At 43.5% G+C, this 23,304-nt stretch overlaps 2 protein-coding genes across 6 annotated transcripts in view; one reads left to right on the forward strand and one right to left on the reverse strand.

Moving 5' to 3' along the window:
• The window catches only part of nedd4l (NEDD4 like E3 ubiquitin protein ligase), a 45,657-nt gene extending 37,799 nt beyond the window's left edge, over nucleotides 1-7,858 (forward strand). For all 5 annotated transcript variants that reach the window (XM_080017759.1, XM_080017760.1, XM_080017756.1 and 2 more), the window contains 13 exons: nucleotides 120-178; nucleotides 629-694; nucleotides 1,681-1,910; nucleotides 2,806-2,927; nucleotides 3,091-3,161; nucleotides 3,285-3,380; nucleotides 3,487-3,560; nucleotides 4,342-4,402; nucleotides 4,672-4,731; nucleotides 4,877-4,984; nucleotides 5,920-6,016; nucleotides 6,146-6,218; nucleotides 6,347-7,858. In XM_080017759.1, coding sequence (XP_079873885.1) covers nucleotides 120-178; nucleotides 629-694; nucleotides 1,681-1,910; nucleotides 2,806-2,927; nucleotides 3,091-3,161; nucleotides 3,285-3,380; nucleotides 3,487-3,560; nucleotides 4,342-4,402; nucleotides 4,672-4,731; nucleotides 4,877-4,984; nucleotides 5,920-6,016; nucleotides 6,146-6,218; nucleotides 6,347-6,449 — 1,220 coding nt within the window. In that variant the 3' untranslated portion in view covers nucleotides 6,450-7,858. The remainder of the gene's footprint in view (nucleotides 1-119; nucleotides 179-628; nucleotides 695-1,680; nucleotides 1,911-2,805; nucleotides 2,928-3,090; nucleotides 3,162-3,284; nucleotides 3,381-3,486; nucleotides 3,561-4,341; nucleotides 4,403-4,671; nucleotides 4,732-4,876; nucleotides 4,985-5,919; nucleotides 6,017-6,145; nucleotides 6,219-6,346) is intronic.
• Nucleotides 7,859-13,700: 5,842 nt separating this feature from the next.
• alpk2 (alpha-kinase 2) lies at nucleotides 13,701-22,937 on the reverse strand. The gene is made up of 10 exons (XM_080018100.1): nucleotides 20,863-22,937; nucleotides 17,946-19,488; nucleotides 17,643-17,790; nucleotides 17,149-17,276; nucleotides 16,983-17,027; nucleotides 16,488-16,789; nucleotides 15,547-15,635; nucleotides 15,221-15,438; nucleotides 15,053-15,101; nucleotides 13,701-14,931 (listed from the first exon to the last, which is right to left on the reverse strand). The coding sequence occupies exons 1-10, from the start codon at nucleotides 22,795-22,797 to the stop codon at nucleotides 14,730-14,732; spliced, it is 4,659 nt and encodes a 1,552-aa protein (XP_079874226.1). The 5' UTR covers nucleotides 22,798-22,937; the 3' UTR covers nucleotides 13,701-14,729.
• Between the last annotated feature and the right edge of the window lie 367 nt (nucleotides 22,938-23,304).

Raw genomic sequence — 23,304 nt, forward strand, 5'->3', positions numbered from 1 at the left:
TCTATCTCGTTGTGCATAGGCGTACTTGAAATTTTGACTCAAAACAGCTAAACATCTCTGGTTCTCACGGGGTTCGCACCATTTTTTATTTTTACATTTTTTTTCAATTGTTTATTCAGATACAAAGAACACCCAGTGGGAGGACCCCCGTCTACAGAGCCCGGCCATCACAGGCCCTGTAAGTACTGTATCTGAGCTGCTGGAGTGGAGAACAAACAGCGTACTACATGGAAACAACTGTTCTCTCTGTAAACACCACGCTGCTATTCATCACGCAGCACTGTCGGCCCCGCCGCACCACACCGCTGTGTCCACTCAACAGAGATATGTGGATTTGTCACTATGGTTGGCACTTAACATGCCGACAGCTTAGTCCTGATCCCTGTGTCAATAAAGGAATACTGTTTTATCTCCTTACGGTGTACAAAACTCCGATACCCGTTTCTGGTTCAGTAATGAACATTCGAGCAAACTTGATTTGGATTTGGATATTATGAGAATTAATAATCTATATTTATTGACCGTAACAATAAAAACGGACCGCTTGGTTCTTGACCTTGTCAATCGTTGTCTCTCGTTGATGTGTTTTTTTCTTTTTGTTTTTGTTTTGTTTTTTCTGTCCGCGCAGGCCGTTCCCTACTCCAGAGAGTTCAAACAGAAATACGACTACTTTAGGAAGAAGTTGAAGAAACCGGTGAGTAATGTTTTTATGCGTCATTCTTTGACATTTTTATTGGAAACTCAGCCCAGCAGTGGTGAGCTGAGCAGTTCTTAAATATTTATAATCTAAATGCATAAACACACGTTACTGGCACTTTCATTTATGATCTTAATTTTTTTTAATTTTAACTGTAAATGCATCTTTACTAATTAATGCAGTGTGGGAGCGTTGCATGACTTATGCTTTTAATTTAGGGCTGGAATCATGATATAATACTCTGATGGTACAGGGCCCCTGAGACAATAGTATTGCTTATTTATTTGCAAAATATTGGCATAAAGTAAACAGAGCCTGCCCCTAAAATTGCACAATAGATCATCACAATAATTCCTACTGTTCCTTCAGTCTTGCTCAGTACTACAGGTGATGGTTTGCAAGCGCCACCAGCAGGATTTGTCAAGTAATAGCGTTTGAGGTTTACCCGAGTCATAACAGCAAAAACATATTAACTTTTATGTTTATATTTCCTCCCACCCTTATTTTTAATTGCCCCTCTGTGTTTGTGTTAAAAATGAGTGTACACATAATATTTGGACTTGCATATAGATAACATTCAGCATGAAAACAATAAGTCAGGATGAAATGTTCCGAAGGACTTTGACTCAAACTGATTTTTTGTGCTTATTCTTCCATTCCAAATGACTCCTCACTTTACTTAGAAACATGCCTTTAAATAATAATAATAATAATTTAAAAATATATATATTTTCTAACAAGGATTACAAAGTGAATTATATGAAGCATACACAAAAATTATAGCATACATTATCTTACCGATTCTTATCTTAATACAGCTATAAAATGGTGAAATGACCCAGCTTTGTCACATATGCATGACGATCACCCATCCATCACATCACTGTTTGGCTTTTGAAACATCTGAACTATTTCATGTCTGATCCTGAAACTTGTTTATTTCTTCACACAACAGTTTTAAATGTGTCCTTGAACTTTTCCAGGCCGACATCCCCAACCGCTTTGAGATGAAGCTGCACAGGAACAACATCTTTGAGGAGTCGTACAGGCGAATCATGTCCCTGAAAAGGCCGGATATTCTGAAGGCTCGGCTGTGGATCGAGTTTGAGTCAGAGAAGGGCTTGGATTACGGCGGCGTAGCCAGGGAATGGTTCTTCCTCTTGTCAAAGGAGATGTTTAATCCTTACTATGGCCTCTTTGAGTACTCTGCCACGTAAGTTTTTGTTTTTTTTGTGTGGCTCTCTCGCTAATGTATAGATTAAGGCCTGTTGCTCTTAAAATTCTATCGAGACTTTGGGTTGTAGTTGTCATATCAAATATGAACACAGTTCTGGGGTGTTTTCTGGTTTGACTGTGAAAATACTCTTAAAGTTTTATGTAAAACTCTTCTAAATACATCTGTTTGATACTGTATGTTTATATAACCCCTTTCCCACTTAAGACTAAAAGCAGTAAATGTACAGGAAATGTTCCACAAATCTATTGGAAATGTTCCGTAAATCTACTGGCAATGTTCTGCATTGGCGTCATGTGGTAAAAGGATCCACTCTCGACCTAGTATCATTTCCGGGAAAATGCCGGTAGGGCATTTTCCCGGAAGTGTGTGGGAATGGAAGCTGTTGCAGATTCATTGTGGGAAAGGGGCTTATGACACTTCTCAACAATAGACTACAGAAGGAAAACAAAGGGCTGGTTGGAATTGCGGCTTCATAAGTGACAGAACTCACATTACCAGACCGGTGCAAGTGGTTTCAATTCAATTCAAAGCTGCTTGTGTAATGTCTGTACTATTTTTATTCGATTAAGTGCGATTGCATTTTTTTTTCGTCTATATGGAAGTTATACTTTACCATATCCATTTATATATCTTACTTTTACACCCCTCGCCTTGCAACCACTCACAGCAGTGCAATTTTAATTCTGATATTCTTTATATTTAGCATTGCAGTTATAATAATAATACGCACCCAAACACAATGCAAAATATACCCAGAAGTTCCACTTGATAGAAAATGATGTCATGGAGCTCAGTTAGTATTTTTAGGACATACAAAACAAAGTCAACATACAAATGTACTGTAAAAATGCCCAAACCTTACTTTCTCCAGAGACAACTATACTCTGCAGATCAATCCCAACTCTGGCCTGTGCAACGAGGACCACCTCTCCTACTTCAAGTTCATTGGGCGTGTCGCAGGAATGGCCGTGTTCCACGGGAAACTTCTAGATGGTAAGACGCTGGCGGCAGGTCTATGCTGTGTTCTGCATCATGTGTATACTGTATTTTATAAGTATTAGAACAGTAAGTCATTTCTTGTTGGTATTTTACTCGACAGAATCTTAGACAATAAATGAGTGTATGTGATGTAATCTACTGTCCTGCCACCGTCCAGGCTTTTTCATTCGGCCATTTTACAAGATGATGTTGAGGAAACAGATCTCTCTCAAAGACATGGAGTCTGTGGTGAGTTCCCCTTCGAGCTGCGGTGTTTGTTGAAACATCCTGAATGGTGCTACATTAAAGCTAATATCTGTAAATATGGAATTAAGTTTCTGACGTGCGTTCCCCCGGGCTCCGCCCCCGCAGGACAGTGAGTATTACAACTCTCTGAAGTGGATCCTGGAGAACGACCCGACCGAGCTGGACCTGCGGTTCTGTATCGATGAGGATAACTTTGGGCAGGTGATGCCATCCCCATCCACCTGTCGTCCTCAGTAGATCTCTGATGGAGGGATACAGGCGGAAAGGAGTAACCTTCCCTCATGCGTTCATTGTTGTTCTTCCACAGACGTACCAGGTGGACCTGAAGCCCAGCGGCTCGGACATGGTTGTAACCAATGACAACAAGAAGGAATACATCGAGTGGGTATCATTTCTACCTCCTATGTAACTTGTAGAAGTTTGTATTTTTAATTAAAAGGCATAATAAGCCAGCCTAAATTTAGCATTTCTAATTTGATTCAAGAGGTTTATTCAACACATACATATACATACGTTCATACATATATGCAGTGAAATGTCTCTGCAACGCACCCGGAGATTATGCAAAATAGTTTCCATACTGAACATAATAGCTAAACCTAATTACTACCTAGCAACTAACTGAAACGAACTGATTCCGAAAACGTAATGCAGTGAGTGAATAGAATAATATAAATAAAATAAAAATAAAATGAGACTCAAAACGATAATACAAAGCGGGGGTACAAAATAGAAGGGAATAGAGTTATGTATATGGGATAGGCTATTTGTATGTACAGATATTTGTGTTAACACTGTACATTGTAATTCATTGTTGTAAATATTCATTGTGTGTTCAAATTTCTTTAACACTGATATGACAGTGTTAGTGAATTAATTGTTTTTGGGATTGGGTGTATTTGGCGAAAAAAAGAGGTGTAAACCCAAAAGAAGACCCGTATGACTCTACATGCGTCATGTTGAGAGATAAGCCTGAAACGACCGAACATGTTGCCACTTCCTGTTGTACCGCGGACTAAAAGCCAAGCGCACTGCTCCCTCCGGCTCCTTCTTTGCAGGGGTGGCATCGCAGCCTGATCCGTCAACGTGCCTTTCTATGAACACGCCCCCCCCCTAATGTTCTGTGGTTCCATTTAATTTCTATATCTCTTCTCCCTGATAGCCTGGTCATCCAGTGGAGGTTTGTCAACAGGGTCCAGAAGCAAATGAACGCTTTTCTCGAGGTATTATTATTATGATTATTATTATTATGAAGTGTATGCAGTCATATTACTTGTCACTTGGGGGCAATATGACAACATGCTTAAATGGAGCAAGCACACTGCCGCCTTTTTGAAGTATTCTCTCTTCAATTTTAAGGTTATATTTGAACTTCCATCAATTCTTAGCAAATGCAACTTGTTTATTTATATAGTCATTTAGATTTAATGTCGTCAATTATTCAGATCTGTGAATAATGGTTTTTTTTTCCCACTCGTGTTCTGACCCACAGGGCTTCACCGAGCTCATTCTCATTGATCTCATCAAGATTTTTGATGAGAACGAGCTGGAGGTATGGAATCCTGAAATCCACCTCTTTTTTTAAGTCATGACTTATGTACACGAAGGCGTGCGCAGGCCGTGGTGTAAAGACGGGATATTTCTGAATACTGACCCTGTCTGCCACACTCACCTGTGCCCGTTGTCTGGAAATGCAGCTGCTGATGTGCGGTCTGGGGGATGTGGATGTAAACGACTGGAGGCAGCACACGGTGTATAAGAACGGATACTGCCCCAACCACCCTGTCATACAGTGGTTCTGGAAGGTACGTCTCTTAAAGTCCCACACACGTAATATTATATATATATATATATATATATATATATATATATATATATATATATATATATATATATATATATATATATAATTTTTTATTTTTTATTTTTCTCTTTCCCATATTATGGAAGTAAAGTGGCACCCACAGTATCCCATGAATACATAATAATGCTGCTGTTTATCACACGGTTACCAAAAGATTACCATGCATGTTAATCTAATATGTTGAGCCAAATATAGGCATTATTGGACACACATGCAAAAATATGTTAGCCGTATAAAGTGTAGGATTTTTCATATATTTTTTTGGAAGTAGCTGATTTGACGGCGGCCGGCATCGACCGCTTCATCAGGCCTGTGACAGGTTTGATGTCCCAGCTTTTGAAGATCAAAGTCTGTTTGGAAGATCGAGTGTGTTTGCTCTGATGAAAGAGCCCAGAGTAGTACTTACCCTGCTTATCGCCTGTCTTGGGCTCAGCGGCATGTACACACACACACACACACACACACACACGGGCACACACATACACACGCACGCACACACACACACACACACACACACGCGCGCACACACATACACACGCACGCACACACACACACACGAGCACATGAACAGAAACAATCTGTCGCAATGTAGCTGAATGTTATTCTCCCTTGTAAGTCGCTTTGGATAAAAGCGTCTGCCAAATGACTAAATGTAAATGTAAATGCACTCACGGTCGTGTGTGTCGATTGAGTGCACTGGCTTAAAACAGCTTCACTTTGGTCATGCATTACAGTTTTCTGGGACTCTAATACTGACTGTAATTGGTCGTTTTTGAATTTATTTTATCTTGTGTTTTTATTTCATTTTTTGATGTTTTGGATAGTGGTCGTTCGTTGACGACAACAGCATGAGCTTGGTGTTTGTTTTGGCCTCAGGTTGTGCTGCTGATGGACGCTGAGAAGAGGATCCGTCTCCTCCAGTTTGTAACGGGAACGTCCAGGGTGCCCATGAACGGTTTTGCCGAGCTCTATGGTGTGTACAATCATCGAGGCTGTGTTTGCCGCCCCCCCCTCTTCCTTCTTTTGTGTTTCGTAATTGGATAAATAAGCATAACAGGCTGAAAAGTCCGATGTTGCCGCCGCGGCCTTTCTTCTGCCGTAGGTTCCAATGGACCTCAACTGTTCACCATCGAGCAGTGGGGAACGCCGGACAAGTTGCCGAGAGCGCACACGTGGTACGAGCTGATATTCCTACAAACACGCAATTCATAAACACACGTTAGAAACATTTACAAACAAAGAGGGAGTAATACAAGTTGTTGTTTTTTTTTAATGACCGAATGTACATTTGCATCCCCCCCAGTTTCAATCGCCTGGACCTCCCGACCTACGACACGTTCGAGGACTTGAGGGAGAAGCTCCTGATGGCGGTGGAGAACGCCCAAGGCTTCGAGGGCGTCGACTAAAAAAAATAAAAATAAAAGCAGAACGGCCACGGCAAAGGAAAAAAAAAAAACCGAAAAGCAAACGTCAACAAGCTGCCATTTTTATTTTTATTTTTATTTTTATTTTTATTTTTTGGAAAAAGTGGCCGTGCCGCCTGCCTGCCTGTAAGCCACTGCCGCAGCATGGGGGCCTGTGCGGCGACTCGTAGAGACAATTATGCCTGTCTTTTATCTATTCTCTTATGTTGAGGTGATTTCTGTAAAGGTGCTCGGGCCGGGGGAGGACCGGCAGGAGTTTGCACCTTCAAATGTCGGATTTCTATCGAGACGCAGGCATGGAGCGTTGGCGATAAGACCCCCCCCCCGCCCCACCCACTCCCTCCCTCGCTCCCGTCGAGCCCCTTCCCCTTCGCCCTGTGGAAATCTATAGTGCTGGAAAACATTAATGCATTTCAATAGCTCCTCTCCGAACACTATAAGCGTAGTATTCCTGAACCTTCTCATCTAGGGGTCTCTAGCATGGCCTTAAACCGGCTTACACGTGCACTATCTCTCTCTCTCTCTCTTGTCAAACTGTAAAGGCGCTATGATCACAGTTTCTCTCAGATCCTTATACCGACACCAGATTACCTTAGGAATGCTAGCCAATCACAGATCCGGAGGTCACCCGCGTCCGCGTCCTCTGTCGCGTGGTCGGTTGACCTGAGATCGCCGCCGGAGCCCGCGGCACAAATGGTTTTTATCCGCTGATCCGGAGTAGCGAGGAGAAGAGGCAATCACCCCCCCCCCCCCTCCCCCACCCCACGTAATGGTTTTATAGTCTTCTTTTCCCAGTCGGTTAAAGGAGCGCGACGCGATTTTGTTTTTAAAGATTTTTATCCGTGTCTTCATTCTTACCAGAAAATGCTCTCAATGTATTTGTACTGATGAGTAATGTTTACTTCTTTGAAAATTCTATATGAAATTGTGTGTGAAGTGCAAAATCTGGCCATTTTTGGGTAACTAATCCATATAATTTGTTTATGGTGATAGGAAATAAGTTGAATAAAATGTTTATTTTTTTTGTTTGTTTTTCTTTTCTTTTTTTCTTTTATTGCTATGAAAGCAGCATGAAAACGTATCGTGTATTTGCTTTGACAACATAGTAATTGGAAGTGTAATATCCCTCGAGGTCTGGGGACGGTTTGCTCGGGGAAGTTTGGTTCAGAATTGTCATGTTGATGATGTTATGCTTCTCCCTGTTCATAATGCTGTACATTCTTGGAAAAAACACATTTTTATTTTAAATATATGTATACATATATGTGTATATGTATGTATATGTGTGTGTGTGTGTGTGTGTACACATATATGTGTATATATATATATATATGTGTGTGTGTATACATATATGTATATATATATATATATATATGTGTGTGTATACATATATGTTTATATGTGTGTGTATATATATATGTATATATATGTGTGTGTATATATATATGTGTATATATGTGTGTGTATATATGTATATGTATATATATATATATATATATGTGTGTACATATGTATATGTGTATATATATGTGTGTATATATGTATATGTATATATATGTGTATATACATATATACATGTGTATATATGTGTGTGTGTGTGTATATATACATATATAGATATATGTATATATATATGTATATATAATTTAACATAAGTATTAATGATCAACACTAAAATGAAGCAGATGAAACCGTGTGTGTGTGTGTGTGTGTGTGTGTGTGTGTGTGTGTGTGTGTGTGTGTGTGTGTGTGTGTGTGTGTGTGTGTGTGTGTGTGTGTGTGTGTGTGTGTGTGTGTGTGTACGATGAGAAAAGCTGTGATTGCCACTGAATTGAAAGCAGCACATTTCTTACATTTCTTTCTCTCCTTTTTCTAACACCATTAAACCTAAAGGGCACTTTATAGATCAATCTGAGGTCATTTTCGCCTGTTGTATGTCTTCATCATAAACTTGAATGTGATTCTTTTTCAGTAAGAGCACTTACCTGGTGCAATATAAATAGTCTGTAAATCTGGCCTGCTGCTAATATAGAGTATGTTGACAGGTGAAAGTTTCACACCCTTTAGTATTCTTTATTCTCTTTGTTTTTCTTTTCTTTCAACATATTCGTTCCCTTCTGTGAACTTTATCCGAACTGGCTCAGTATGCATTGTCTTTTTTGTAGGGGGTGCTGTTTTTTTTTATTAATGATGGGGAAATATCACTTTTGTTAATGATTCTGCCACTCTCTGCAAGGTTGTGGTTCATATAACTTTGAGTCAAATAAAATGGAATCTCCCAGTCTGTGTTTGATTTTCTTGAGACACGGATTTGTTTTAAGAAAAGTGCACAGGTTGAGTTACCAGAGCCATAAAAAAAAAAACTAAGATGCTTTGCAGCCGATTAAGCGTGTTTAAAGAAATCAGTGAAGAATTGTATTGAATTTTAGAATTCTAAGTTCCGTGGTGAAACGACTCATGGACCAAGTTCCCGAATCGCTAGTTGATTTTTTTTGAGCTTTTAAAAGGAAAATGAAATTTATGTCATTAACATTTCAAAAGTTCATTGAGATGTTCATAATAAGCCAACATATTTGGATTTTAGTTGTGTTCTGTAGTTAATTTGAATGAAGAAATGCCTCTAGCCTTGTAGAATATTTTGATAAATCAGCAATAAAAGCATGGCTGCAAAACCACATGCCTTTCATGCACAATCCTTATTTTCTTTATGACAATTATTATAAAAAAAATAATAATTCAGAAAATCCCTTTATTGTTTATGTAAACTCTTGGGTGGTTACGCGGGAAGTTCTGTCGTTCTCTCTGGATTTCTCTCCTTTGGGCCTTGCGTGCAGGTGGTGTGGTGAAGGGACCCCAGTTCATTCACACAGGCAATCTAGCAGATATCGGCTCCAAGGACGAGCAAATAAAAGCCGCCCTGCCACGCTGGGGACATTTTATCAAACCCCCTCACCCACCATCGGGTCACAAACAAAACCAGGAGCCAACTCTCCTCCTGTTCCACCGGCTACAACCGCAAAGTACATATGAGCGTAGGTCTGTGCGCAGTAGACTTGATCCCATTTTATCGCATTCAAAAACAAATATTACAGGCACACACGGGTGCAACATCGCTTCCCCGCATGGAAGACAATAAAGTTGTATTGACGTGAGGCAGACGTTAATGTTATTCGGGACCGTTTAGAGTCTGGATTTCCACGGTGTTCTTAGAGCGTTGACTTGACGGGAAGTTAGTGCCCGGCCAGACTGACGGGAAACGATAGGAAAGGCTTTCACTCCCCTCAATTATGGCTCTTGCACAAAAACCTTTCGTCGCCACATCAACGGCGTGATTGCGTGACTGAATCCGGTCGACCATTACACCTCACCCCAAAGGTCAAGATGCAGCAGCATTTCATATAAATGCTGCCCGTGTGTTTTACTGAGATGGTGAAAATGGCTGCAGAGAGAACAGCCTTAAAGGATGAGGTAATACCTTGAAATGTTGTCGGCAGGGGAGGAAACGCCGGATGAGTCAGAATCTCTCTGCATACATCCCCGTCTTCACGCCGAGAACTTGCCGCGCTGTCGGTCTGACACGTCGGATCTTTGACGCGCGATGCACTGCTGCGAAAAACCCACCATAAACGAGAGCAAGGTTTGAATTCGGTGCTTCAGAACTGGTGGACGTGGTTAACTATAGCGCTAGAAAGTGTTACTGATTGTGTCTTTACCAGTTAAACGGGACCTATTATGCTCTTTTTTTTTTACACAAATTAACATAGGTCTCTGAGGTCCCCAAAACATGTTTTTGAAGGTTTTTGCTGAAAACACCACTTAGATTATGCATTCTCACCATTGTGACATGCTTCTAAACCATGGTGTTCTTAAAAAAAAATAAATAAAAAGGGCTGTTTCAGTTGTTGTAGCTTTAACTGTGAATGAGCAGCCATGCCCCTAGTTCTGAGCCAGTGGGGTTTGAGCACAAGTTCCGGGTTCTGTGAGCAAGCAGGGTTTGAGCTTTACTCCGGGCTATGTTTTATTTACTCGGTAAACGTTCACTGATTTCACCTTATCAGTCGACTAAAATCTGTTACTGAACACATTTGCAGTTGCTGAATCTTCACTTCGTATTACATCTACGAGGCCTCATTTAAAAGTTCGTTCAGACTTTCGTCGCCGTGCTCCAGGCTTGTGGGGGACACGGGGATTTGTTGTCCTATGTAAACGTCGGAAAATAAGATAAAATCAAAAAAACAAATACATCTCCAATAAAAACAGTGTGTTTTTATTGGTTCTGTTTGGAGAAAGACACAGCGGGTGGGATGGAGCAGATGACCATATAAAGAAATTTTTAAAAAAAACCTTTGAAAACCTCATTATCTGACACCTTGGCCACGTCCAATATGAACATCCGACCTTGTAACATCATACATACTGTATATATACAGAAAATAAGGAAAAACATAATAGGTCCCCTTTAATAACTTTTTAACTGGCCCTCTTCTCCCAAAATCCAGACAACCTCAGCAGTATCCCCCTTAATCATTGTTATCGCATCTGGTATTTTCCAATGATTTGCCTGTTACAATGACCCGGGCGGTAGAGCATGTTCAAATGAATCTCAAAATGTCTGAAATGTCTGAAATCCAGGTGTTGTGACCATGCCGTTGCCACACTAGGGTCATTTTTTCGGCGGCCTCCCCCTCCTCCCCCTCCCTCTCCCTCTCCCTCCCCCTCTCCCTCTACCCGTTGTCAGGGTCGATCGATACTTCCCCTGTAGCTTATCACCGTCGGGGACCGAGCTGTTTGCCCAAACCCCCCGGTGTCTACATAAAGGTCCCGGGCGGGACGCTGCTCTGGCCAATTCCCCCCGCGGACCGCCTCGCTGCCAGACCCCCAAGAGCTGCTCCCCCGGACCTCCCAGGACCCGAATTGGACTTAAACTGGAGACACGGGTGTTTCTGGAGGACGGCGACGAGGAGGACGGAGAAGAACGGGGGGAAAGAACGGAGAATAAGTTGCGGCGACGGAGAGTGGAGCGAAGGGGGTCGAGAACCCTTGTGTTCCCATGGTAAGTTTGTTCCCGGAGTCCCGAAGGGGAGACCAATTGTAAGAGCCATTCACTTCAGAGAAGTTGAATCGGTCTCACAATGTTGCACTATATTGTACACCTTATGTGGTCGTCAATACGGACCGCGCTGAGGTTTTCCAGCTAAGCCTGCATCACACATAACTAAAAAAGGAGTCGGCGTGCTCAGTACATTGCGGCCAAACGCACTTTTTTTTTCCCCCTCTTCCTTTCTCCCTCCCTCTTTGCGTCTCTCTCTCGCTCTGCATCACGTGCTCGCTCTAAACACACAGCTGCACTTATCCTCACCGTTACGACAAACCTGCCTGCTGTAATTGCTAACCAGCCTGGCCGCGCTTCTAATGCCTAACCTGCGTGATGCACCCGCCTCAAATAGGGTTCCAGACGTCAACAGACCTGCGGCAGGGGAACGTGCGTCGTGCATCGTCCCTTTTTGCTCTTTGTTTTCTTCCATTTGCTTTAAAAAGTTTTTATATTTTGTTTCAGTTTATCCATCCATCCATCCATTCATCCGCCCATCCGTCCGTCCGTCCACCTCTCTATCACCCCTGTCTCCTAGAGCTGTGGAGTGTGACAATGGTGTTTGTGTTCTGTGATTTCAAACGCCATTATCACACTAAATAGCTACGCTGAGAAGAGAACCTCCACGCCGGCGACCGGAGATTTGACATCATCTCGTATGAGATCATTTTTAAGACTTTTAAGATAATTCCTAAGCACTTGTTTCGATGTATGTGATTGATTCATTTTGTTTTTGCTGGGCGCGGCACGCTTCATTTATGGTATTGTTTCCAAGGTAATCGTTTTTGGGTGTTATAAAATTAGGGAATTAATTACGTACATAACATAGAAAGTATTATTATCATTATTGTTATTGTTATTATTATTATTATTATTATTATTATTCACCTATGTTGTTTTTTTACTAATTAAATAAGCAGGAAATTAACAAAAATGTATCTTTAAAACTTATCTTTCTATAAGTATCTATCTATATATATATATATATATATATATATATATATATATTTCTTTTTTTTTTTTAACTGTGGGTATATATATATTTATAATATATATACTGTGTGTATATATATAAGGATATGCAGGGAAGGTCATTGATGGAAATAGACGGTTGTAGACATATTATGGGATCTGTGCTAGGCCCCGAGAGGAAGAGCTGCTTCAGGTATTATTAAAGAAGAACAACAATCTTTATTTGTCACACAGCACACCACACTACAACACATGCACGCACACGCTCTGGATGGTGGCCGGTGAAATGAGGCCTCTGCATTTAACCCATCCTGGCTTGTCCTTCCTCCGGGGGGGGGGGGGGGGGGGCAGCCAGGCGCAGCGGGCAGCACTCGTGGACGCACCCGGGGACCTGGTGACGAGTGTCCATCGCTGGTCAGACGATGATGTGTGCATGTTTTTTTTTTTGGGGGTGGTGTCCTTAATGACGTTAGGTGGAGGAAACCCCATGTGAGCACGGGGAGATAACTCCACACAGAAAGACTCCTATTTGGGAGATAACCCGCCTGGAGCACGGTGCCAACAGCGCCCCGGGCGGGAATCGAACCCAGGACCTTCTTGCTGTGAGGCAACAATGCAATGCAGAACAATTACAATTGTTGTACAATAATTACAGAACAATCCAAAAATAAATCATGCAATGCTCTCATTAGGTGTTACACATGTTATACATTAAACTGAATTTTACCTCATGAACTTCTACATTTATTTTACGTTTATATTTAGGTTATCTTTAAGATTTCCCATGAATAACACACGCATGCACGCACGCACACACACACACACACACACACACACACACACACAGTGCATGCAGACACCACTCTCTTCCGGATAGAGTTTCCGTTCCTATTTGTAATTGTTTCAAGAAGAGTGATTGCAGATCTGGCAGTTCCAACAGAATCGCTTCATAACAATAAAAATATACTGGAAGTGCTATAAAGCCCTATCATATCACATCTGTCACAGATTGGTTGAGAGATTTAGGAGGCAATAATGTGTTTAACTCCTGTGTACACTGACACACACACACACACACACACACACACACACACACACACACACACACACACACACACACACACACACACATCTACATTTAAAGAAAAATAAACAACTTAAAATATGGGTTCATTCAAAACCGAGGCTTTACTATGTGACCAAAAGAAGTCAACAGGATATTAATACAATCCATTTTAAATACAAGTTCACTGACATCCAATAAATCACACACGTAACAGTGTATTCTCAAAACACTCAAAAAATAAAATGATCCTGTGTGTTTTATCATACAAGCTCAACATTTCATCTATCATATCAAATACATTTTCCTATCAAAGTACGTGAGAACATCTTGAAAAGATTTACAAGTACAAAAGCAAGGGAAGAAAAAACATTTCACCTCATTCTTTATTCATTCTAAGACATCAAGTTTATCTGTCTATCTGTCTATCTGTCTATCTATCTGTCTATCTATCTATCTATCTATCTATCTATCTATCTATCTATCTATCTATCTATCTATCTATCTATCTATCTATCTATCTATCTATCTATCTATCTGTCTATCTATCTGTCTATCTATCTATCTATCTATCTATCTATCTATCTATCTATCTATCTATCTATCTATCTGTCTATCTGTCTGTCTATCTATCTATCTATCTATCTGTCTGTCTATCTGTTTGTCTATCTGTGTGTCTGTCTGTCTGTCTGTCTAGCTGCCTTGCGTCCTATCTGTCTGTCTGTCTGTCTGTCTGTCTGTCTGTCTGTCTGTCTGTCTATCAGTCCATCTATCTTCACTACTGTTTTTCAGTAACAGATTGCACATTTTAAAAATCCAATAAAACAACCTATAATAACATTTCACTGTTTAATGGTGTGTTTATTATTTCTAAATAAAGCAAATCTAAAGCTATTAGATCTTGTTTAATCGCCAGTTGTTCCGTGAGGATAAACAGCCTCAGAATCGAAGAAAAACAGAGAATCTTATCTTTTATGTCTCCTAATCTCCATCTCCTCCAGATCCTCTTCAACAGGAAGTCCAATAAAGCAACGGGGAGGGAGAAACAGAGTCATCTACCAGTTACATGAATAATAATAATAATAATAATAATAATAATAATAAATAATGTCCTATTTCCAGACATCTTGTTTTATCAGGACTTTCCCTTCACGGTGGGGCCGAAAGTCTTTCTCGGTGTGGACGGCTGCGGCTTTCCTTTGGGGCCAGAAACTGTCTTTTTGGGTTTGGGCTGGAGAGACTTGAGTCCCAGAATCTCACAGTACTTGTTGCACTGATGCAACACTTTGAACTGGTCGATAAACGACGTGGCGCAATTTCCCTTGAAACCCTTGTGTCTGCAAAAAAATAAAAATAAAAAAAAAGACAAAGAGGTAGGCAATATGTACGCTGCACTCTTCAGGAAGCAAACTCAAAATCAAAAAATATCTCCTTTTTCTTTTTTCAAAGTACGCTCACCCTTTTTTGCAGGTTGCTATTCCGACGTCAGTGAGTCTCATGCCCACTCCTGCAAAAAGAAAAAAACGAATCAAAATCCGATTCCAATTTGCTAAATGAACGGATGAATTTGGTGTCATTACATGTGTGAAAGCAGCCCTCCGGCCCCCTCCGCCGCCCCTCCCTGACCTTGCATGTCGGTCACCAGCAGGTTTCCCTCCGTCCTGTGGTAGACCCAGTGCTGGAAGGCGCAGCACTTCTGCCCCGCCTCCGACTCGCGTCTCATCACGTTGATCTCTTTGCCGTCCCTCACCGAGTACTTGACGAAGTCTCCGAACAGCTCCTCCTCCAGGGTGGCGTAGGGGATGTCGTTGGACGGACGGTGAACCAGGTAGATCGGAATGATCCTGTACGGGGGGGGGGGGGGGGGATCGGATTGATGAACGTCGCATTGGAAAACGCCACGTGCTGCCGGCGAGCGAGAGCGTGAGGTGAGGTTCGCGCACGCGACTCACTCTGGGACGTCTCCGAAGGCTTCAGCGGATTGGGCCACGGCGGTGTAGGCCTTGATGTACTCCCTGGCTGTGTTCTGCACATGGCATTCCTACAGGAGGAGGAGGACCAAGTGTACAACCCATTACTTTGAATGAGAAGCACCCTGGTAGACTAGACAACCACCATACAGTATATATATATATATAGAACAGGGAAGATGTTGATGTAACAGCAAATAGAAATACCTTTCCACTATATTTGCACTATATCACACACGCACACACACACACACACACACACACACACACACACACAGACACACACACACACACACGATATACACATAATTCATACAGTATATAACATAATGAAACATTACATCGTGTTACACAGCATACCATAACAGCACTAACGTAGTGTAACTTCACAGTGTATTTTAACAGAATATAACAGTGGTATTCAAACGAGCCCCCCTCCCGAGGATTTCAAGGACTTGAGGGCCCCCTGCCCCAAAAAGTACAAATAAAAAATGTGTCATCCTCTATGCAAACGAACACAGTTTGTGTTAAACCGGGTCGAGCAGTCACATCCATCTGTGGCTTTAATTGCCTGTTCACACAGGCGACCAAGTAATAATCAAATAAATTATGAAAATACATTTAAATATGAACAAATTTTATTATTTTAAACATAAAATATTATTCTCTAATCATATTCAATTTTAAATAAACATATTTCATGAAATGTAATTACTCATGTCAAATTTGTGCTCATTAAAGGCCTACTTTCTTTTTTTTATCTTTCATTTTCTCACGCCTCCACGTACCACTAGGGGGCCCCACAGTTTTAATACCACTGCAATATAACGTTGCATTACATAATCAAAATACATCGGGAGCATGTAAAACATTTCAATGCACGGGCGATGAGGTGAAAGTGCGGCTCGGATAACGCCTCGTACCTCCACAGCCAAGCTGAAGTTCCTCTGCACCAGCTCCTCATTGTTCTTGGTCCCGTGGCTGATGGCGTTGTGCACTTTGAGCACGCAGTGGTGTCCGGGCGATAACTGGGGGACCAGACCGGCCTGCAGCTTGGTGCGGAACGCTCGCCGATGCATCCCCTCTCCGAAGTGGACCTTCTCTGTGATGATGCTCGCAGGCTGGTTCTCTCCAAAGAACTGTTCCGTGAGAAAGTCGTCTCTGAATAACAGGCTTGAGCAGTGGACGTCCTCCTCGTTGCCCACTATTTCCACTGGGGCGGCCGCTGAAATTGCAGGAAAACAGTGCAACTTTGACTTTTAATTGAATATATTAAATAAAAAAGTCAGTGTTAATCTTAAGGTTAAGACTATGACATTTACACTACGTGGCAGCTCCTCAAGCTGATTTACACTGACATTCACATTGAACAGGTTTTAATGGGTCGCGTGACGTGTAAATGTGTGATTGTGACTCACATGGGATGTTCTTTGGCGAGGCAGGGATGACGATTTCGCTCAGCACTACAGGGCGAGAGAGTTGCGTACAAAAACATTCAGATGGTTCAGAATTCAGATCTTTTCCGCCCTTTGGGTGTTTCCATGTTTTCTCCCGAGGCAAATTCATCCCCCCTGATTGCCTCACCCTCGTATGTGAGAAGGTAATCCAGAGTCACCGCTCCATGTGGCGTGTTGAGGCGGCACTGGTATTTGCCCAGGTCCTTGTGAGAAGCCCGAGAAATGTTCAGAGAGACTCTGCTCTCGTCCCCTGCACTGGGAACACAGGACCACAGTCAACAAAAATGCACCGTTTGATGTAACTTTTATGAATCGTTCATTCATGCTTTTGCAACACAAACAGTTTGCAACATTTACCAAGAAGCAGCCTTCTTAGATGCATGCCGATTTTTACAGATCGAGTTAGATAAAGTTATACAATAGCAACAGTTGGCCGTGGTCACACCTCAAACATTATTTAACAGCCAATTCATTAATTTAAGTCCAGCCAATTCAAGTTATCCCACAACACCCGCTTTCTTGCTTAGTCATCCCCACCGTGACGGTACCGAGCGGCGATGCCGCCGGAATAGATCATGACGCCGCGACCGGGCTTGGGCGAGAGACAGGATTATTTAATACCTTCTCTTGAGCTCCGCCAGAGCGGTGCCGTCCCTGCTCCAGGTGGCGGTGTGGTCGACGAAGACGGTGCTGAACTGACACCACAGACACAGGCTCTGTGGGTCGCCGCTGACCGCCGCGGCCTGGACCGCCTGCATCACCTTGGGGTCTTAAAAGCGAGAGTCAATGCGTTTTACTATCGCTTGTAAAGACAGCGTACATTGATATTCAACCCTTTGGGTTTAAATGAAAACCTGCATGCAATGACACGAAGAGGACTTTTTCAGCCCCTTGGTAACATTCACTATAGGTTTCGTCTGATACCTTCTTGGGGTTTGCAGGTTTTCTGCTTGACCACTTCGCTGTACGCCTTCTTGCGGGTGGTCGCCACGGCTGCGCTGGGTTCGTCTCTCTTTGCCTCGGCGGGACCTTCCGTCTGGGTCAGTTTCTTTTCCAATGCGCCCAGTATTTTTCCAAACTTATTTTTGGAAAGGCGCCTCCTTTTGATGACATCGTCATTTAACTGGCTGATTGAGTCGGCGGGCTGGAGCTCTTTATGGATTCTACCACATGAAGCCGCTGCTCTTGGGCAAGCTTTGCCGTCGGGGTGCTGGGACTTTTTGGGGACGCTCTCCGCTTGAATGCTATCGTTCTTGGTGGAAACACCCATGATTTTCTCTTTACTACTCCCAGCCTTGGTGCCAAGCTTGTCCTCAAAGAAATCAGTCTTTCCTTTAATTGCCTTCTGTTTTGCCCCACTTTCTTCTTTAATCAATGGCTCTACCTCCTTGTTTAACACTGTTGCATTCTGGGAGTGTTTCTTTTTCTTTTTGCCGTGTGACTTGGCCATAACTTTCTCCGACACAACAACAGGATTGATCATGGCTGACGGTCCATCCTCCTTGCCTTCAGGTCCAGTCAGGGAATCCCGTTTAGTATTAATTCCTCCCAGATGGGGATGGCTCTCGTGTTTTTTGGCGGCCTGTGTAACCGGGACAAGGCGCGGCAGACTCTCCTGCCTCACGGGCGTCTGTGACGCAGGATGAAATGCAGCTGGCTTCTCCTTTTTGGGCCGTGTTTTTAAGTCCGAGCCGCTCTTGTGAGTTTTGTGAGGCATTTTTAATCCTGTGTGTTCAGGAGGTGGTGTGGGAAAGGCTTTAGTAGCTTCCTGGAAGAGAGGGTCGTCCAGGTCCAATGTGAAGACTGCTACGCGGTCCTTGGGCGAGATGAGGAAACGATCACCTGGGCCGGAAACCAAGTTGGACAGCTCTCTGCCGAGGTCACAGATTCCTTGTGAAGTTATACTTGCGAAGTTGTCACCGCGACTCCATAAGTCGTTCGTCGCGCTGTTGTCGTTAATCGATTGTTTCTCCTTGTGGCCCTCCAAGGGTAAATGCCCGGTAATCCCCTCAAGTGTTGGCAAAGGTACGTGAGCCTGTGTGCGGGGACAACTGTGGCCATGGTTGTCATTGAAAAACTTTTTGGCTTTGGAGTCTTGATCCCCTTCCAAAGCGATGTTTGCCCGACGGAAAAGCGGAGGGCCAATAACGAGCGGGGCTAAGGGCATAATAAAACGAGGACGCCCCCTCGCTGGCTCGCTGTTGTGTACCTCGCTGAGCAAAGTGCCTTTTGACACGTGTTGGTCCGAATTGGGACATAGGCCAGACGTTGCGTCCACAGCTGGCACGTGTGCGCTGGTCGGTGTTTCTGCGTCGGAGAAGGACAGATCCCCTGACGGTGCGGATCCCGCCCCGCGCGCCCTCCCCACTGCGGGTGTCTCCGATAGACATGAATCCCTCAAGGCCAACTCATGTCTCCCCAAGGCTCGCTTCTCTTCCGTCACTTTATACACGCCATCTCTACAAGGCTGACAAGGAGAATGTATAAAGGAAAATGAGGAGAAACTGTTAATTATAAGATGCAATATTCGCCCGGCTCATTGATCTTGATCCGAAAGCACTCAAATAAAGGAACTTCATTCCGCAGTTAGACTTTCAGTACAGAAATATCAACTTTCCAACTACAGTCCTAATTGTTATACAAGGCAGTCAACATTATTTTGTATTCAGTTACACAAACTACAATACATAAATTTGTTGTCTTTACCACATACCTTTTTATTGAGCAATGCAGTGGAAGTTCAAACAACAACACACTTCTAGTTCCCAGCCCGCCGTCCATGTGGCCCACATGCAACTGAAATCCACACTACCGCTGTTATAGACACCAGCTCCAACTACGCCTTGGGAACCTAAGCCAATCCACAGAGGTCTCTCCCGCCCAAGAACCAGTCCGTTTTTTAAAGGGGATGCATAGGGTCGGGTGTGTAGAGGAATATTTGTTTTAAAGAGAGAGAGAGAGAGAGAGAGAGAGAGCGAGCGAGAGAGAGAGACTCATGTTTCAGACCTCAGCTGTGCTCTCCTTTCACCCCTAGCCCCTCCACCCTGACACGCCAGGGATGCATGCTATTATCATCGAACACCCAGCTATTATTAGATGCCATTTCTGTCCATCTGAAGCTTTCTCGCTTTCTTCCAGCACACAGCTGTCGGTGTTTGAGATCTGAGCCATGGGACTTATTTAATAACACACGCTCTTGCGGCCTGATTCCTGGGGCACTGGACTAATGACTTCCAATCTCAGGCTGGGTGTCAACTCTCATGGCTCTTGTAGACTTGTAGCCTGTGTGTGCACTTCAGTCTGTGGCGTACTCTACCAGACTAGCAGCGATGTTCATTGGGAAATTGATGTCAGGACCTTTGAGGGGAATGTTTATGAGTGTTCAGATGTTTAAGCTGCATCTCTATGTGGAACTGATCTATTTGCTGACCTACAGTCCCATGTGAATGTTAAAGGTGAGTGTTGGTCTCTCTAACACATTATGGGGAAGGTTTATGTGAATGTGTGTGTGTGTGTGTGTGTGTGTGTGTGTGTGTGTGTTTATGCACTGTATACATTTCCATATCCATGTATGTCTGCATGCACTTGTGCATGTGTGTGTGTGTGTCTGTGTGTGTGTGTGTGTGTGTGTGTGTTTGTGTGTGTGCGTGTGCGTGTGTTTTAGTGGATGCATGTCCATATGGATAAAATACTGAATTCTGAATTGTTTGAATGCTCTAAACAAAATGCATTTTTTTCTGATATGTAATGCTCACTAGGCCATGCAGAACACAAACCTCTGACAGACTTCTGTCATGCTCAACCACACTACTGCATTTCTTTTCATTCATTCAAATCCTACCTCTTCTCCTTCCAAATCCCCATCTACCTCCTCTGTAATATGCAGGAAAATAGATTCTTCTTTTTTGCTGAGATAACTGTCTGTGTCCATTCCATCGGCGTATCCAGCAAACTGAGTAAGATCTGTGGCCATGTCGTCCGAGGCAGCGGGCGAAGAGGCTCTGGGGACGTCTCCGGGAGAGTTCAACATGTCACGGGATGGGGTCAAAGATGACTGTGTGGCTAGGGGACGGAGGGAGCACTCACCTTGAGTGCTCTTAGTCTGTTCAGCATCCTTATTTTCTTGTCCTGCAGTTGCTATTAAAAATGAAACTTCAGGCTTGGTGGCCTCTCTGTCCTCAAGCTCAGTCAGGGCGGAGACTTTTGTCGGTTCGGTGAGGGACCAGGAGAGGCAGCTTTTTCTGCCCTGAATGGAGGTCTCTTGCCTGTTTTGGGGCTCCAACTCCTGGTCCTGGATGGCCATGGGTGGCCGGGTCTGTGACTGTAGCCGTGATTCTTCCTGACCCTCTGTCTGTTTGGCTGTTTGTCCGGATGTCTCCGTTTCTGAATCAGCAAGTGCCTGTGTCAAGGCGTCTATTTCGGCTCCTATCTCCGTGAAGGCAGCTGTGATTTCCACCGGGGGTGCCGTGATGATCGCAGCCCAGTCTGAGAGTGCACTTGCCCAACTGTCCACCGACGACCACCTCTCAACAGGTTGCCCCCAACCTCTCGTGTCACCGCCGGACCAGCCAATCCCGTCTCCCTCTTCAGGGAGGTAACCTGACGCCTTTGTGTCCCAAAGTGGACACGAACTGTCACGGGATGCTGATTCCTCTGCCATTAATACTGAATTCCCCCACTTGTCAAAAATAGTCGGGAGCACATCATTTCCATTTCCGTTATCCTCACTGGTCAGATACTGGCATGCGTCCAGCCACAGCTCATTGGGACTGTCGCTTAGCCTGGCGTGGGATGATAAATCCCTAACCTCTGCTTCTCCTTGACTGACATCAAACACTGATGTGTAATTCCCAGCATGGCCCTCCCTAGTTGACTCTCCTGTCCTGATATTTTGGCACAGTTGTGAATGTGAGTCCACCCCATCTGAATCACTTGTCATGCTAAGCTGGTTTTGAGATTGTGTCAACACCTCCTCTGAACTGGGATGACTGAGGGTGTGTGTGTTTCTGTCCCCTTGCTGTGACACCGATGGGTGGTCAGCAGAACATGTCTGGATACCCGAGCTGTGATTCTGGGGAGTGAAGAGAGAGTCCTGCGTTTCACTCTCAAAGATGTATAGTTCTGACAGGGGCTCCATGACAGTATCACTCAGTGTCAAACCACTGGAAAGACCTGACAGAGGCCTTAAATGCCCACTGTTGTCGGGTGTCTGGCCGACTTCCTTGGAGAGAGATTGTTCCGTCAAACTGTTTGAAATAACCAATGTTTTCTTATGACTTTCACTCGTCCCATTTTCCTGTGTAGGATAACTGAGCACAGAAGTTGAAGATAGGCCATCTGCGATGTGAGGTGGTTTGTCTACAAGACTTGACTTAGGCCCCCTTGAGCCAATATGGTTATGAACACTAGAACCACTCACTGTTTGGGGACAGTCCCATGCACCCAGTATGGGCTCTGTGTTCATCTCATCCTCAACGCAAAGACGCCCTTTCAAGCTTGGGGGCACGGTGCTCAAACTGCCAAATTCACTGACGTCCTCCTGTGGGTGGTTTTCGGAAATGCCAGATAAGGACGCCGCGGTTTTGCCAGTGTGGGACATGGGGTGGTTGACTCGACCCGGAGGATCTGTCGCAGTCTCTGTTTGTCTCTTGTAAGTAGGTGATGAAACATCTGCAGGAGCGAGGGAGAGAGATGATGCCGAAGCCCTAGCTTCACCGTCAGGGAGAATGTCGACCAAGTCCGTCTGATTGTCTGCTAGATTAGCTAAAGAATCCATGGAGACGTCCAGGACCGTTGCGGTGGCAGATGGCGGCAGTGGGACATTAGCCCTGGGACGGCAACTTCTGGCTTAGCTTGGGAATGGGCGGCATGGGACTCTGTGGACAACGGCTGGTCAGCGAACCAAATGTTATCCACTGTCATTTCTTATTCTTCAGACTGTAATAATCCTCTTTTCATTCGCTTTCTGCAAATAAAAAAAAATAAGTAAATAAAAATAGGAAATCGTCAAGCAGAATATAAATATAACTGATCCTAATTATGTGAAGACAGGTATTGCTTTGTCTGTGATATTTCACTTGTTTTCCTCTTGTCTCTTCAGTGTTCCTGCTCCTCAGGACAGATTTAGCAAAGACCACTATCACCCTCTAGCTGTCATCTCGGGTGATTATATTTATCTTTCTCAGAGAAGGTTCCCGGTGTGTATCTATTTTAAAGAGCTCTAAAAAAAAAAAAAAATCCTGACATACCTTATCAACAGGGAACCATCCTGTTTGCACCCACT

The sequence above is a fragment of the Zeus faber genome (genome assembly GCF_960531495.2).
Source record: "Zeus faber genome assembly, chromosome: 17".
Lineage (NCBI taxonomy): Eukaryota > Metazoa > Chordata > Actinopteri > Zeiformes > Zeidae > Zeus > Zeus faber.